The sequence below is a fragment of the Neoarius graeffei genome, chromosome 9 (genome assembly GCF_027579695.1).
Source record: "Neoarius graeffei isolate fNeoGra1 chromosome 9, fNeoGra1.pri, whole genome shotgun sequence".
Taxonomy (NCBI): Eukaryota; Metazoa; Chordata; class Actinopteri; order Siluriformes; family Ariidae; genus Neoarius; species Neoarius graeffei.
Genome location: NC_083577.1, coordinates 78,479,304 through 78,494,204, shown reverse-complemented (window position 1 = coordinate 78,494,204; position 14,901 = coordinate 78,479,304). Strand labels below are relative to the sequence as shown.

The 14,901-nt window shown below is 40.8% G+C and overlaps 1 protein-coding gene across 1 annotated transcript in view; it reads right to left on the bottom strand.

The window, feature by feature from the left end:
• Positions 1 to 2,483: 2,483 nt before the first annotated feature.
• The window catches only part of xrcc5 (X-ray repair complementing defective repair in Chinese hamster cells 5), a 94,814-nt gene continuing 82,396 nt past the window's right edge, over positions 2,484 to 14,901 (bottom strand). Inside the window, exons 18-21 of the mRNA XM_060930334.1 lie at positions 6,520 to 6,616; positions 5,088 to 5,155; positions 4,802 to 4,876; positions 2,484 to 4,646 (exon numbers count right to left, since the gene is read on the bottom strand). Of these exons, the coding sequence (XP_060786317.1) occupies positions 4,632 to 4,646; positions 4,802 to 4,876; positions 5,088 to 5,155; positions 6,520 to 6,616 (255 nt within the window). The 3' untranslated portion in view covers positions 2,484 to 4,631. The remainder of the gene's footprint in view (positions 4,647 to 4,801; positions 4,877 to 5,087; positions 5,156 to 6,519; positions 6,617 to 14,901) is intronic.

The following is a 14,901-nucleotide window of genomic DNA, read 5'->3' as shown; positions in this document are numbered from 1 at the left end:
CATCATGACAGGGTTCGCCGTGATCACAAGTGACAGGGATTGGAGAGAGAGAGAGAGACTGTTAAACCCATAGTATAAATATGTATGCACAAAGTACAGTATTAAATGTTGGGGTGCCAATAATTTTGACACATGATTTTGTTAAAAATAAAAACTTTAGAGTAGTAGGGGATAAAAGGCCTAAAAAATTAGACTATTTGAAAAATAAGACATGGACCAAATCAATGATAGTGTTTGTGAAGAATTGATTTATAAACTCATTCAATCAGTCTAAAATCAGGACTGTATTGGTGCATCTCAAAACAATTTGAATATCATGAAAAAGTTCAATATTTTCCATCATTTATTTAAGAAAGTTAAAATTTAATCTATTCTAGACTCATTACACATAAGCTAAAATGTTTCAAGCATATTTCCATTTTAAATTTTCATAATTATGGCCTACAGTGCAAAAAAAAAAAAAAAAATCTCAAAATATGAGTACTTCATTTCGAGTTTGAGTAAAACAGTATAAAATACCATTCATTTCTCGTTCTAGTTCAGTCCACACAACCACAATCATGGGGAAGACTTGACTTGACAGTTGTCCAGAAGATGATCAAACACCACCCTCCACAAAAGAGGGTAAACCACAGAAGGTCATTGCTGAAAAGGCTGGCTGGAAAAGGTGCACAAGCAACAGGGATGACTGCAGCCTTGAGAAGATTGTCAAGAACAGTTGATTCAAGAACTTGGGAGAGCTTCACAAGGAGTGGACTGAGGCTGGTGTCAGTGCACTAAGAGCTACCACACACAGGCATCTTCAGGAAAGGGGCTACAACTGTTGCATTCCTAATATCAAGCCACTCCTGAACCAGAGACAACGTCAGAAGCGTCTTACCTGGGTTAAGGAGAGAAAGAACTGGACTGTTGCTCAGTGGTCCAAAGTTTTCTTTTCAGATGAAAGTAAATCAAGGTCCTAGAGTCTGGAGGAAGAGTAGAGAGGCACAAAATCCAAGGGGTTTCAAGATATTCTGGTGTTGGTCCACTGTGTTTTATCAAGTCCAAGGAAATTTTAGAACACTTCATGCTTCCATCTGCTGGCAAGCTTTATGGAGATGCCGATTTCCTTTTCCAGCAGGACTTAGCACCTGCCCACAGTGCCAAAACTACTACCAAACGGTTTGCTGATCATGATATTACTGTGCTTGATTGGCCAGCCAACTCTCCTGACCTGAACCCCATAGAGAATCTACGGGGTATTGTCAAGAGGAAGATGAGAAACACCCAAAACAAAAATACAGATGAGCTGAAGGCCACTATCAAAGCAACCTGGGCTTCAATAACACCTCAGCAGTGCCACAGACTGATCACCTCCATGCCACGCCACACTGCACTGATGCAGTAATTTGTGGTAAACAAGCCCCAACCAAGTAATGAGTGTATAAATCAACATGCTTTTCAGAAGTTGGACATTTTTGTGCTGTAAATCCTTTTTTCATTGATCTTCTGGAATATTCTAATAATTTGAGATACTGGATTTCTGATTTATTCATAAGCTATAAGCCATAATCCTGGGAAAAAAAGGCTTGAAATATTTCACTTTAAATGTCATGACTAGAGAATATATGAGTTTACATTTTTGAATTAAATTACAAAAAAAAAAAAAAGCTTTTTCACGATATTCTGTTTGTTTGAGATGCACTAGCAGACTGCAGTGAACAAAAATGTATTTTTACCCAACCTTAAAGGACAAACCAGAAGACACAAGCCACTATCAAGAACAGAGTCCTGACTGACATGTCCATGATTAAACTCTGCCTGGGTGAATTGTAGTCAAGGAACATATCCAGTGATGTCAATGTGTCATCCTGCAAATCATCAGACATCAGCTGCGCACACAGCCTGCGAGGGTCACGATATAGTTCATCCAATATATCATCTCCAGCCACAGTCATCAACATCACCAGACAGTTTGACAAATAAGTAATCTGAATATTCTTTAAGGTTTCTCAAGTTGTTTTTTATTCAGCATTGACATTGTCGCCGTCACATCGCTCCTACGGCACGGAGCTGCTGATTAATGTTCTAGAACGGCAGCTCTGACAACAGTTTATATTAATGCACTCTTTCTACAATGCTATCATTTCCGTAGGAACAACGGATATTTAAAAAAATAAAACGCTTGTGTAATCACTGATATGGTGAAGACTTTTTTTTTTGTTTTTGTGAAGAGACATTGATTTACCAGTTATGGATGAGTCTTGAGTGTTAGTACTTTGGTAACAGTGATGGGTCGTGCTCTAACTTTAGGTTTTCTGACACAGGAAATTCTTCAGTTTCTTTGTACAAGCTGCATCTTTTTTGTCTTATGAACTTCGAGAAGAAGGGGGAAAAAAAAGAGAAGCTAGTGAGGAATGCCTATTTATAGCTGCTATACAGTAAGTCATAACAGGAACTAACTTGTTTCAAGGAAGATACACAACAATAAATGTCGCAATAAATGGATAAAAAGTATGCATCATTCTTTAATAGATAAAACATAATCATTGACAAATTGCTGTGGTATAAGAGGGGGGAAAAAAACAGAACAAAAAAACACACATCAGGATGTGCTACAAGAGGAAAATTCAGGCCAGTATCTCAAACTCTGCTTTGTTGGGCCGCATCACACCACTCAGTCACTGATTATGACTGACCCTCCCAATAAACTGAACTTGTATCTTGAGACGTTTTTCAAATCTTTAACATAACGCAGCGTAATTAGATCAGGAAGAACTTTAACAGGTTTCTAAAAGAAGTGTTTAATATAAATCCAGAGGTGATTATAGAAAACCGTGCGCTGATTAGTCGAGAAATTCGGACTGTTTCTCGATAACCACCTCGAGCGACTCGGCAACCAATCGGTTTGTCGCCGTAAGTGAGGAAGAATTACAAATGATGAAAGAAAACGCTGTTCCTAAAAGCACACTATGAAGCTTGGTCGAAAACTATTCAAAGCTAAGGTGGAATTGTGATTTATGATATCCATTTCAAAACAAAAGTATTTTATGTGAGTCGGCGTAGATAAGTGACAAGTCTGCGCCGCACCTTTATTAGAATAAAGCATGGGGTTTTTGAAGTTTGAACTAAATTATTTTCTTTTAAATAATCACCTGGGTATTTATACTAAAACGATTATCCACCTCAGGCTCAGTGAATAATAACCTCGACTTTGTCTCGGTCATTATTCACTTTGCCTTCGGTGAATAATTGTTAAATGTAAGCTTGTGAATTTTATTTGCCTTTTAATGCTCGGAATTCTATGATCCATTTTATAATGGGCTCTTTCATTATCCACATAAAAGTGTAAACGTGGGGCGGCACGGTGGTGTAGTGGTTAGCGCTGTCGCCTCACAGCAAGAAGGTCCGGGTTCGAGCCCCGTGGCCGGCGAGGGCCTTTCTGTGCGGAGTTTGCATGTTCTCCCCGTGTCCGCGTGGGTTTCCTCCGGGTGCTCCGGTTTCCCCCACAGTCCAAAGACATGCAGGTTAGGTTAATTGGTGACTCTAAATTGACCGTAGGTGTGAATGTGAGTATGAATGGTTGTCTGTGTCTATGTGTCAGCCCTGTGATGACCCGCCTTTCGCCCGTAGTCAGCTGGGATAGGCTCCAGCTTGCCTGCGACCCTGCACAGGATAAGCGGTTACGGATAATGGATGGATGTGTAAATGCAATGCACCCTTTATAACAGATTAGAATCCGATCACACAAGCAACTTCAGAAGAACGTGTAAACTCGTGCTCCTAATACATACGCATATTTACAGGAATTACAATCATTTCCTTTGGGGACCTAATCTTTTCAAGCATGTTTGGTCAATATTGACAAACAAACAAACAAAACAGTAATTAAAAATTGACATTTGCCGCATTAAACAGCTGGTAAAACCAATGATATAGGAAGGGTAGTGCTCTGATTTACATATTAACACATCACAGATCAATTTCAATCTCGAGAACCAGAGACACATTCAAAAAGAAGGGTTGAAAACTTAGCAGAATCCAATTCGGACACAATTTGGTCCCAAAGTTGCTTCTCTAACCATTGGGCCATGGCTTCCTCTAATCATAACAGAAATCCCAATCTGCTTTCAACCGTTCTTAAGAAAACAAACATACTAAAACGTTAATATATTGTCAGTTATGCAAGGTGTTGGTCTGTACAAAGGGAAAGAGAATTACAGCAGGATATGCTCGCAACCCCCAAATTATGAAGATATCATCGACACTATTCTGCAGTTAAAATAAAAGTTCACCCAAAATTATTTAGTTAACATCGTCTTATTTGTGAAATTCTCAGAAAGGAGGATTAATCCTCTGTACTGCTTTAGTTCCTGCATTTCTGATATGTGGAGCAAACTGGCAGATACAGCAAATTGTTAATTTGTTAGATAAGGTAAGTAATTTAAAAAAAAAAAATCCTGATTGCCACAAATGAGTGATCACACCTTTAAGTTGAACAGGTAGGGTTTTTTTTTTTTAATAATTAATTATGGTACAAATTCCTGTGTTTTCTTTTGATAAAAACATAGTGCAAACACAACTGTGACCTCCGCACCAAGTGGGGTCCTGGTGGAAAGGAAAGAAGGCAACGTTTAAGGATCGTCCACAGTTCACATCATGTCCAGCTGTGGGAAAAGAAATAAAATACAAGCACACAATAAGATTAGCCAAGCTAATCTCGCGCGCACAATACGAGAGTAAATACAAAAACACCTCCTACTGACAAATCAGTACAGTTCCCGCCCATACTGATTAACTGAGCACAAACAAGAGCGCTTACCAAATCATCCACATCTCCTGCGTCCTCATGTGAAGGAGCAGCTGCAACTTCCTCTCTCTCTTCAACTGTCAAAAACTAGTGAAGGTATAGAGGGTTTTTCGTTAGGATAAACATGCACAGGGCTTAAATCTATATCATATACGACAGCCATACACGATAAACCGATTTCTTTTTCATGGTCTTTAGAGAATAACAGAATATGATCATCTGAGCGTCACTAAATGACACAAGCTGGCTGAATGACGGTCAGACAGAACCCACGAGATGGTGGACGTGTTTAAATCACCTGGTCTGCCTCCTGTTTGGACACTGTACTGCTCTCCACTTCATCCTTACTGATCAACGTTATAGAATCTGCAGGCAGAAGTCTGTGTCAGTCATTACGCCATCTAGTCAAAGAAAGACGGAGGGATGGAAGAAAGAAGGAAGGAAAGGGAGGGAGGAGAAAGAAAGAAAGAAAGAAAGAAAGAAAGAAAGAAAGAAAGAAAGAAAGAAAGAAAGAAAGAAAGAAAGAAAGAAAGAAAGAAAGAAAGAAAGAAAGAAAGAAAGAAAGAAAGAAAGAAAGAAAGAAAGAAAGAAAGAAAGAAAGAAAGAAAGAAAGAAAGAAAAGGAAGGAGGGAAGGAAGGAGGGAAGGAAGGGAGGGTAGGAGGAAAGAAAGGAAAGGAAGGGAGGGAAAGAGGAAAGAAAGGAAAGGAAGGGAGGAAAGAAAGAAAGAAGGAGAGGGAGGAAGGGAGGGAAGGAGGAAAGAAAGGAAAGGAAGGGAGGAAAGAAAGGAAAGGGAGGGAGGAAAGAAGGGAGGGAAGGAGGAAAGAAAGGAAAGGAAGGGAGGGAAGAAAGGAAAGGGAGGGAGGAAAGAAAGAAAGAAAGAAAGAAAGAAAGAAAGAAAGAAAGAAAGAAAGAAAGAAAGAAAGAAAGAAAGAAAGAAAGAAAGAAAGAAAGAAAGAAAGAAAGAAAGAAAGAGAAAAGGAAGGAGGGAAGGAAGGAAGGAAGGAGGAAAGAGGAAAGGAAGGGAGGGTAGGAGGAAAGAAAGGAAAGGAAGGGAGGGAAAGAGGAAAGAAAGGAAAGGAAGGGAGGAAGGGAGGGAAGAAAGGAAAGGGAGGGAGGAAAGAAGAAAGAAAGAAAGAAAGAAAGAAAGAAAGAAAGAAAGAAAGAAAGAAAGAAAGGAGGAAAGAAAGGAGGAAAGGGAGGGAGGGAAGGAGGGAAGAAAGAAAGAAAAAAGAGGGAGGGAGAAAGAAAGAAGGAAAAGGAAGGAGGGAAGGAAGGAGGAAAGGAAGGGAGGGTAGGAGGAAAGAAAGGAAAGGAAGGGAGGGTAGGAGGAAAGAAAGGAAAGGAAGGGAGGGAAAGAGGAAAGAAAGGAAAGGAAGGGAGGAAAGAAAGAAGGGAGGGAAGGAGGAAAGAAAGAAGGAAAGGGAGGGAGGAAAGAAAGAACAAAGGAAGGAAAGGGAGGGAGGGAGAAAGAAAGAAAGAAGGAAAGTGAGGAAGGAAGGAAAGAATGAAGGAAGGAAAGGAAGGGAGAAAGAAAGGGAAGAAGAAAGAAAGGGAGGGAAGAAGAAAGAAAGAAAGGGAGGGGGGAAGAAGAAGAAAGAAAGAAAGAAAGAAAGAAAGAAAGAAAGAAAGAAAGAAAGAAAGAAAGAAAGAAAGAAAGGGAGGGAGGGAGGGAGGGAGAGAGAGAGAGAGAGAGAGAGAGAGAAAGAAAAACCATGCAGTATCCACACACCTGCAACAAGCAGATCCCAGAACTGCTGAAAGTTCTTGTCTGGAACGCTGTTCTTCAGAGACTGCATGTAGCTGTTGAAAAGGTCTGCATTTGATACCTGGGAAGGTTGAAATTGAAAAGCACTTCAGCTGGTCCACTGCTCATGAACCAATTATGTATACAATCGATATTTTAGTTTAACTATGCGATATCTGGAGACCTGATCCTGAATATCGAGTCTGCCCTGAAATTGTGGATCAGTATCAGTCTGGAGTTTACATTTTCTCCAGGCTGAATTAAAACATATTTAATCCTGTCAACACGTCAGACTTTAACTAACCCAAGAAACGACATCATCACGCCTGCAATGTTTCCTACGCAGTGCGGGAAATACGGCCGAGACGGCGGTCACTGACTGGGAATTTCCGCATTTGTCTGTTTGTATTTCAAAAGCATCGGCCCAGATGGCCCATGAAAAATGGTAAAGCTATGGGTCTAATCTACCGCTAATTTTCTTCCAAATGTTACACTGGGCGAATACATGATGTCGTAACACGGCCTGTGATTGGCCGCTCGCGGACGCTCTCTCGATGAATGACAAGTCGCCTCTCATCAGTGAGCAGGAGTGCGTTCTGGCCTGACACCACGCCACGCTGTTATCACCTGTGTAGGTTTACCACTAACGCTTAAAGAAGACAGACTACTACAGGTTCTGGACCCTGACAAAGTGTTTTTTCCATCATATTTTAACCCTCTGGGGTCGAGAGCTTCTCCAGCGAAGCTCAGCAGGTTTAGAATGATTCATGAAATGGTTGCGTATTTAGATAAATATCTTTGAGAGTTTTTATCGTACGAGCCTGATAAACAAATTGGCAGAAACTTGATACTTTCCTATGTGCCCACTGCCAAATAATATTATAGCTTTTAAAATGACCTAAATTAAATGAAACTTAAAACTTGCCCCGTTACTCAGTCCCACCGGAGTCGGCGCGCTGACCGCCCACTTACTCATTCATAAGACTGTTCCCATGGTAACAGCATGAGAATCACTTTCACTCTTGCGCGGTGTTTTCTTCTCTTTTCTAAGTTCGAGTCCAGCAGATTTTATTCCGAATGCCAAAATGATATCACCATGTCTAGTTCAGAGTCATTTTAAAAGTCATTTTGTTGCAAAGTTACGTGGAATCTCGTACGCAAAATTTTAACTCTATGATGTAAGAATAGTTGTACTGTTAATTACTACATTTCTTATCGTCTTATTATAAACATAGCGTAAAATAATCATTGTTGATAATGTTTTTGAGTGTTATTATAGTAACTATATATGAGTACCAGTAAGTTATAATCAACTGGAACATCTCCCCCCCCGGTACTTTTTTCTGGGCATGGAACTCCCCTGCGTGTGCTACTGTTTTCTTAGGTAGAACTTTAAGCATGTTTTTCTTGAATCTTGACATTTTCTTGTAAATTATATTTAATTTGCAGTGTAATTAGCAACTAATGCCTAGTGTAATTTGGCCTTTGAGGATCACAAAAATGTGCCTGGAAATAGCTGAGAAGCCATCTCCAGACACCTAAAGCCCTTGAGCTTCCAGGGCCCGCCTTAAGCCTTGGTCACAACCGGCCGTACATGCTCCTACGGCCGGTTTACGTGCAAAAACGCACGGAGGGCGCGCGTGTGACGTGCTGATTTTTGAGCCGTAGACCGGCCGCAGAGGTTCTTTGTCATGTCAAACAAACTCTACGGGCTTACGTTTTTTTCAGGTTGCAAGACAAACTTATGGCCAACGTGCGTCTTTCTCCACGAACAAAAAAACCGCAGCGATTTGGGAAACGCCAAAAATCACACGGCCAAAAAATTGTACGTCCGGTTGTGACCTAGGCTTTAGGGACCGTCGGCCACATTGTTCCATTCGGACAGGCTGAAATTTGGACAGACAGACATCGTTTCAGACTTATCCGTCCGGTCATAGTCTGCTTAAAAATTCCTCATTTCCCACACTGCTATGGGATCGCAAATTAATTTAAACTATTAGTCACTCAATAAAATGTAAGTAGCAGATAAATTCTGGACATCATCATATGACCTGTACAGACCCGCACACGCTCTCTTAATAAAACCATTGATAAAAGTCACATGACTGGGCAGATATGGATTTTTGAATCCGGTCCGGAAAAAGTTGCATGCGGCCCCGGACCCGTTTCCCTCGCTTCCGCCGTTTTCATTTTGCGAATGATGTAATCTTAAAACTGTTTTCATTTTGAGAGAACAGTAAAGTCAGTTAAAGAACTCAAACCGTGTTATTTCAAACTTGAGCAAAGGTGATTCAGCATGTATATGGTTTGCTGTCAATCAAATAAGAATTGATTGGTTTGGTTTTCACACCGTTGTTCATTGTGTATGCTAGTTAAAAAAAAAAAAGTTTACGGTTATTTAACACAAAAGTTGTAAAGTCTCTTAGCACAACTCTAAGTTCTTTAGCACAAGATCCAAGAAGACTTCATTTTTATTATGAATACCCACTGATCACGTTTAAAGATGTCGGATGGATTGTTTTATAAAAGTTGACGAGATTCCGATCGAAAATGAGTGAAATATTGAAATCAAATATAAACACGCTGCAACAAAGTGAATTTCCGTGCAAACTAGCCACAGCTTCGAGACTTGTCTTGATGATCTTAGCGTAATCTCTTCTTCTTCCTGCTTCACGATTGCCGTATTATAAACAATTGATATATTGATTTTGGTTGTTTTGTCACTCCTGAACGTTTATATTATACTTTTATTTAATTGCCATTTGCTCTAGGATACTTTTGTGGAAGTTTCTTCCGTTTGTTTACGTATCGCAACTGTCGGTTACTTCTTAGTCGGCAAAACACATGTTGTCAAGCAGGGCAAGAGACATAATCCTCCGGTTAATTAATTCAGCAAACGCGTAATTACTGACAGTTGAATTTGTGATATGATCAGAAGTGACTGAAGTTATCTATGAAGCTTCTACAATTCAAGGTTTGTTATGGCTTAACTACAAATATCCAAAGACACAGCAGCAGAAATTCCAGCTTCCAGTCCCTAAGCAATCCCGTCCTATATCAAGATCTCATCTCATCTCATTATCTCTAGCCGCTTTATCCTTCTACAGGGTCGCAGGCAAGCTGGAGCCTATCCCAGCTGACTACGGGCGAAAGGCGGGGTACACCCTGGACAAGTCGCCAGGTCATCACAGGGCTGACACATAGACACAGACAACCATTCACACTCACATTCACACCTACGGTCAATTTAGAGTCACCAGTCAACCTAACCTGCATGTCTTTGGACTGTGGGGGAAACCGGAGCACCCGGAGGAAACCCACGCGGACACGGGGAGAACATGCAAACTCCACACAGAAAGGCCCTCGCCGGCCCCGGGGCTCGAACCCAGGACCTTCTTGCTGTGAGGCGACAGCGCTAACCCTATATCAAGATGAGTATTTTTTTTTTTTTATCATTACCATAATCATGGATGCAAACGGTGCGCCTTTTGGCGGATGCCGCCTTTTTCACGGCTGTCTGGGGGACTTCAGAGATGCCAACCTTTCAATAAACAGATCTGTAGTCTGGGGCCGAAGAATCTGTAGTTTTCGTATTGTCCGCTGTGCCGGACAGAAATATCGCAGTTGCAAACCGTGCATTGTAGGGCTGTAATGATACACCCAACTCATGATTCGATTCGTATCGCGATTTTTGACCCACGATTCGATACGCCCACGATTTTTTTTTTAATGTTTTTTTAAAGTAGTAAATTTGACTTATTAACATTTGCTTACTTACATTAACTATTTAATAACAAATAATTCAGACCACTGCAGAGAATGAGTAATATGTATGCAAAAATGAACAAATGTATATCCAAAGATTGTTTTATTTCTCAAAATAATACTGTTGAGCCGGAAGCTCTGTTTTTTCGGTTCTGAAAAAGTCATTTTTCCAAATCGTGTAAATCCGTTAAGATTTTTTTTGGGGGGTGGCTCTCTCACTGTCTCACTCTCATAGGGCCAATGATTTTCTGTGATCGCGGAAAACAGATGGAAATTACGGAATTTTTATGGTGAAACGTTGCTCGCGTGTCAAAATGTAACTGCCGCAGAAGGCTTCCGCCCAAGCAGACATGCCTTCAGTGTTGCCAGATATTGCTAACGTTTTCCACCCCAAAATATGTTCAAAACCAGCCAAAAAGCACCTAAACCCGCCCAATCTGGCAACACTGCATGCCTTTCCGGTCAAGTGATTGTGATTGGCTTGTGGCACACCTAGCCAGCCAATGAGCTGCTTGTTTACAGATTCGCTCCCCGCGTCGCAACCAGAATGGCGACCGCTTAAAAGAAATGAATGCTCTGCCAGTGGCGAGTGTGGACGTTGCGTGACTCGCAGAAGATTGCCGCAGGTCGGCGAAAAAACGACTTACTAATAGATATAAAAAAATAAAAGTAATTTGAGTAAGTTTAAAATGTAATTTAAATAAAAAGTAAAGTATTCATAAATTGAAGTTTGGAAGCGCCTCTGTTTTTGGGCTGAGGAGAAGTTTGAAAGGGTGTACCGCGATTCTGCCTTCTTGTATCGCAATACGGATCGTGGCTCTGCGTATCACGATTTCAATACGCATATCGTTACAGCCCTAGTGCATTGTGTGAAATACATCCTCTTTCGCGAAGGAACAATACACGGCCATGTTGCTGTATATTTATCATTAAATTTCTGGTTATTCTTGCTCGGCTTCTCCATTGTCGGACGGCACTATCACGAATTTTGATTGGTCGAGTTCAAACCCGGAAGCGAATATCAACCAATCAGCGACGACGTATCACGAAAGCTTTGAATGATTCCCGCGGATTTCATCCTTCCGAAAATGCAGAACGGACTGCATTTTCTTCGATCATGGCGGAGTTCAACATACCAAACAAAAATGCGGAACGAACTGATTTTTTTTCCGATCACTGCGAAATTCGTAGTTTCGAATTAACTGGTCGTAGTGGTGCAAAAGTGGCAGAAAATCGTATAAAATACGAACATTTCGTAGTGGTTGGCATCTCTGTTTTGACCCAATTCAAGGGTCAAAACTCTGGGAAAATTTTCACAAGCGAAATTACATCGCAATATGCGTATTACCGTCATAACAAGGCCTTTTACCAAGCTTCGAGAAATTCGTCCAAAAATTGTGAGAGGAGTTGATGTCAGAAGGCGAGCGCACCTTCCTGAAATTGTCAAAGTACAAGGTTGTAAATCAAGGGCTGTAACTCTGGCAAAATGCGAATGAACTGAACGAAATTACGATATGCGTAGTACCGACATACAACAAGGCCTTTTACCAAGTTTGGTGAAATTCCTCCAAAAATTGAGAGAGGAGTTGATTTCAGAAGGCGAGCACCCTTCCTGGGACGGACGGACAGAAATCGCTACGACATAATCCTCCTTCGGCCAGCAGGGGATAAAAATTGCGAGGGAAGTTGATTTAATCAAGGGTCAAAACTCTGGGAAAATTTTCACAAGCGAAATTAAATCGCAATACGCGTATGACCGTCATATAACAAGGCCTTTTACCAAGCTTCGAGAAATTCGTCCAAAAATTGTGAGAGGAGTTGATGTCAGAAGGCGAGCACACCTTCATGAAATTGTCAAAGTACAAGGTTGTAAATCAAGGGCTGTAACTCTGGTAAAATGTGACTGAATTGAACGAAATTACAATATGCGTAGTACCGACATACACCAAGGCCTTTTACCAAGTTTGGTGAAATTCCTCCACAAACTGTGAGAGGAGTTGATTTCAGAAGGAAAACACACTCATGAAATTGTCAAATTATAAATTTTGTTAATCAAGGCCTGTAACTCTGATAAAATGCGACCGAATTGAACAAAATTACAATATGCGTATTAGCGACATACTGTATAACAAAGAATCCTGCCAAGTCTGGTGAAATTCCTACAAAAACTGTGAGAGGAGTTGATTTCAGAAGGTGAGCAGCCTTCCTGGGACGGATGGACAGAAATCGCTACGACATGATCCTCCTTCGGCCAGCGGGGGATAAAAATTGCGAGAGAAGTTGATTTCAGAAAGCAAGCACACCTTGATGAAATTGCCAAAGTACAAGTTTGTTAATAATAATGAAGCGCATAACTCTGGGAAAATTTGCCCAAATTAAATGAAATTTCAATATGTGTATAACTGTCATATAACAAAGCCTTTCGCCAAGTTTGGTGAAATTCCTCCACAAATTGTGAGAGGAGTTGATTTCAGAAGAACGTACACCCTCACGAAATTGTCAAAGTAGAAATTATTTAATCAAGGGTCAAAACTCTGGGAAAATTTTCACAAGCGAAATTAAATCGCAATACGCGTATGACCGTCATATAACAAGACCTTTTCCCAAGCTTTGAGAAATTCATCCAAAAATCGTGAGAGGAGTTGATGTCAGAAGGTGAGCACACCTTCATGAAATTGTCAAAGTACAAGGTTGTAAATCAAGGGCTGTAACTCTGGCAAAATGTGACCGAATTGAACGAAATTACGATATGCGTAGTACCGACATACACCAAGGCCTTTTACCAAGTTTGGTGAAATTCCTCCAAAAATTGTGAGAGGAGTTGATTTCAGAAGGAAAAAACACTCATGAAATTGTCAAATTATAATTTTGTTAATCAAGGCCTGTAACTCTGATAAAATGCGACCGAATTGAACAAAATTACAATATGCGTATTAGCGACATACTGTATAACAAAGAATCCTGCCAAGTCTGGTGAAATTCCTACAAAAACTGTGAGAGGAGTTGAGTTCAGAAGGTGAGCACCCTTCCCGGGACGGAAGGACGGACGGACGGAAATCGTCACGGCGTAATCCCACTTCGGGCCTTTTGGCCAGCGGGGGATAAAAAAACCTGAACTTTCATTTCTTTTAAACTGAAACCAAGGTTTCTCTGAAGCGACACTGCTATAATCGGGGCGATGATTTTTAAATATGGTTTTCAGTACATTTTGTCTTGGATTCCATACTTCAGCAAGATGACCGAGCTGACAAGTTAAAGCAATCTTGATCATTCTGGCCTCTCTGCTGAAGAACTGCCCAGATAACATCACGTCTCTTCATCTATCTTTTGAATGCAAGTTCGACATACAGTCCTGGGTGTTTCTAAAAAAGGACAGGAATTACATTTCATTTATTAAAAATTCATTTTAGACGATTCAGACCTTCTCGAGCATCATATATCTTAGTACAAAAAGAAAAAAAAAAAACAAAACCTCAAATTACATTGAAGAGCTCGGATAATGATTCTTATCCGGAATTAACATGCATTAGTACATTTCGGTGCACAGTCATTCACACGTCTCTGTAAACAAATGCCTAAATTGCCCACAAGTGCTTTGTCAGAAGACTCAACAGGTGTTCAGTGTACTCGAAATGAGAATTTCTGTGACTCATTAGAAGAGACTCATCTGTTATTCGCAACTATTAGTGCTTGTGGTGCATTGAGAACACTTAGGATTTCATTCAGTTCAACCGCTGATGATTACCTTCCCCCCTCACCTGACTGATAAGAGCAAGAATGACGCAAGAGAGTAAACACTAGAGATGTGTTGAGTGGGAAACATTAGTCTAAATATGACATGCTTACCAAGGGAACTCTGTTAGCCCTGTAGAGAAGCTATAGAGATCTTGCAGTCATGTGACCGGAAAGTACACAACTGCCATCGTGTCGGTCAAAAACACCGCTGAATACTGCTGCACTCGTGTACAGAATGGATCAATTTCAACCGACGGACTACACGGCTCATTTTTCTAATGAACAGATAACTAGATGTATGTCTAAAATAAACGATCTACAGATTAGTGACCCTTATGGCTTACCGGACGGAGTTTTCACGACCGGATTTTGAACTGCCAGCGGAATACCCGGACGTGTATAATTACCTCATTAACTTTCCCTCGCTGTTCAGTGGTGAAGCACTGCGTGCTTATAAATCTCTGGACAGTTTTCTTTACAGAAATTCAGGATTTGTCAGCGACTCAGATATGGCATCTTGTAAACAAGAATCCTCATTGGATGGGTAAGTCACTTAAGTATTGAGTATAGCACTGACCAGCCGATTATAGAATAGAATAAGGTAATTCCAGCTGTAATTCCAAATTGTCCGTCTTGTTTACATGGATCTGGCGTTGGAGAGGTAGAGGCTTAGCAGTGGAGGTTTGAGTGGCTGTTTTCTGAGCTTAGTCAACAGGCCGGCTCTGCCTGCAGCCTCGCTTTTGCTTCCGCTCCTGACACCGCCTCCTTCGCTTTGCTTCCGATAACAATCCACGGAGACCCCGCTGGTCTCGCTATCTCGTCCGGAATGTTGTGCATGCGATGGAAATCGCTACAAACCGTCATTTT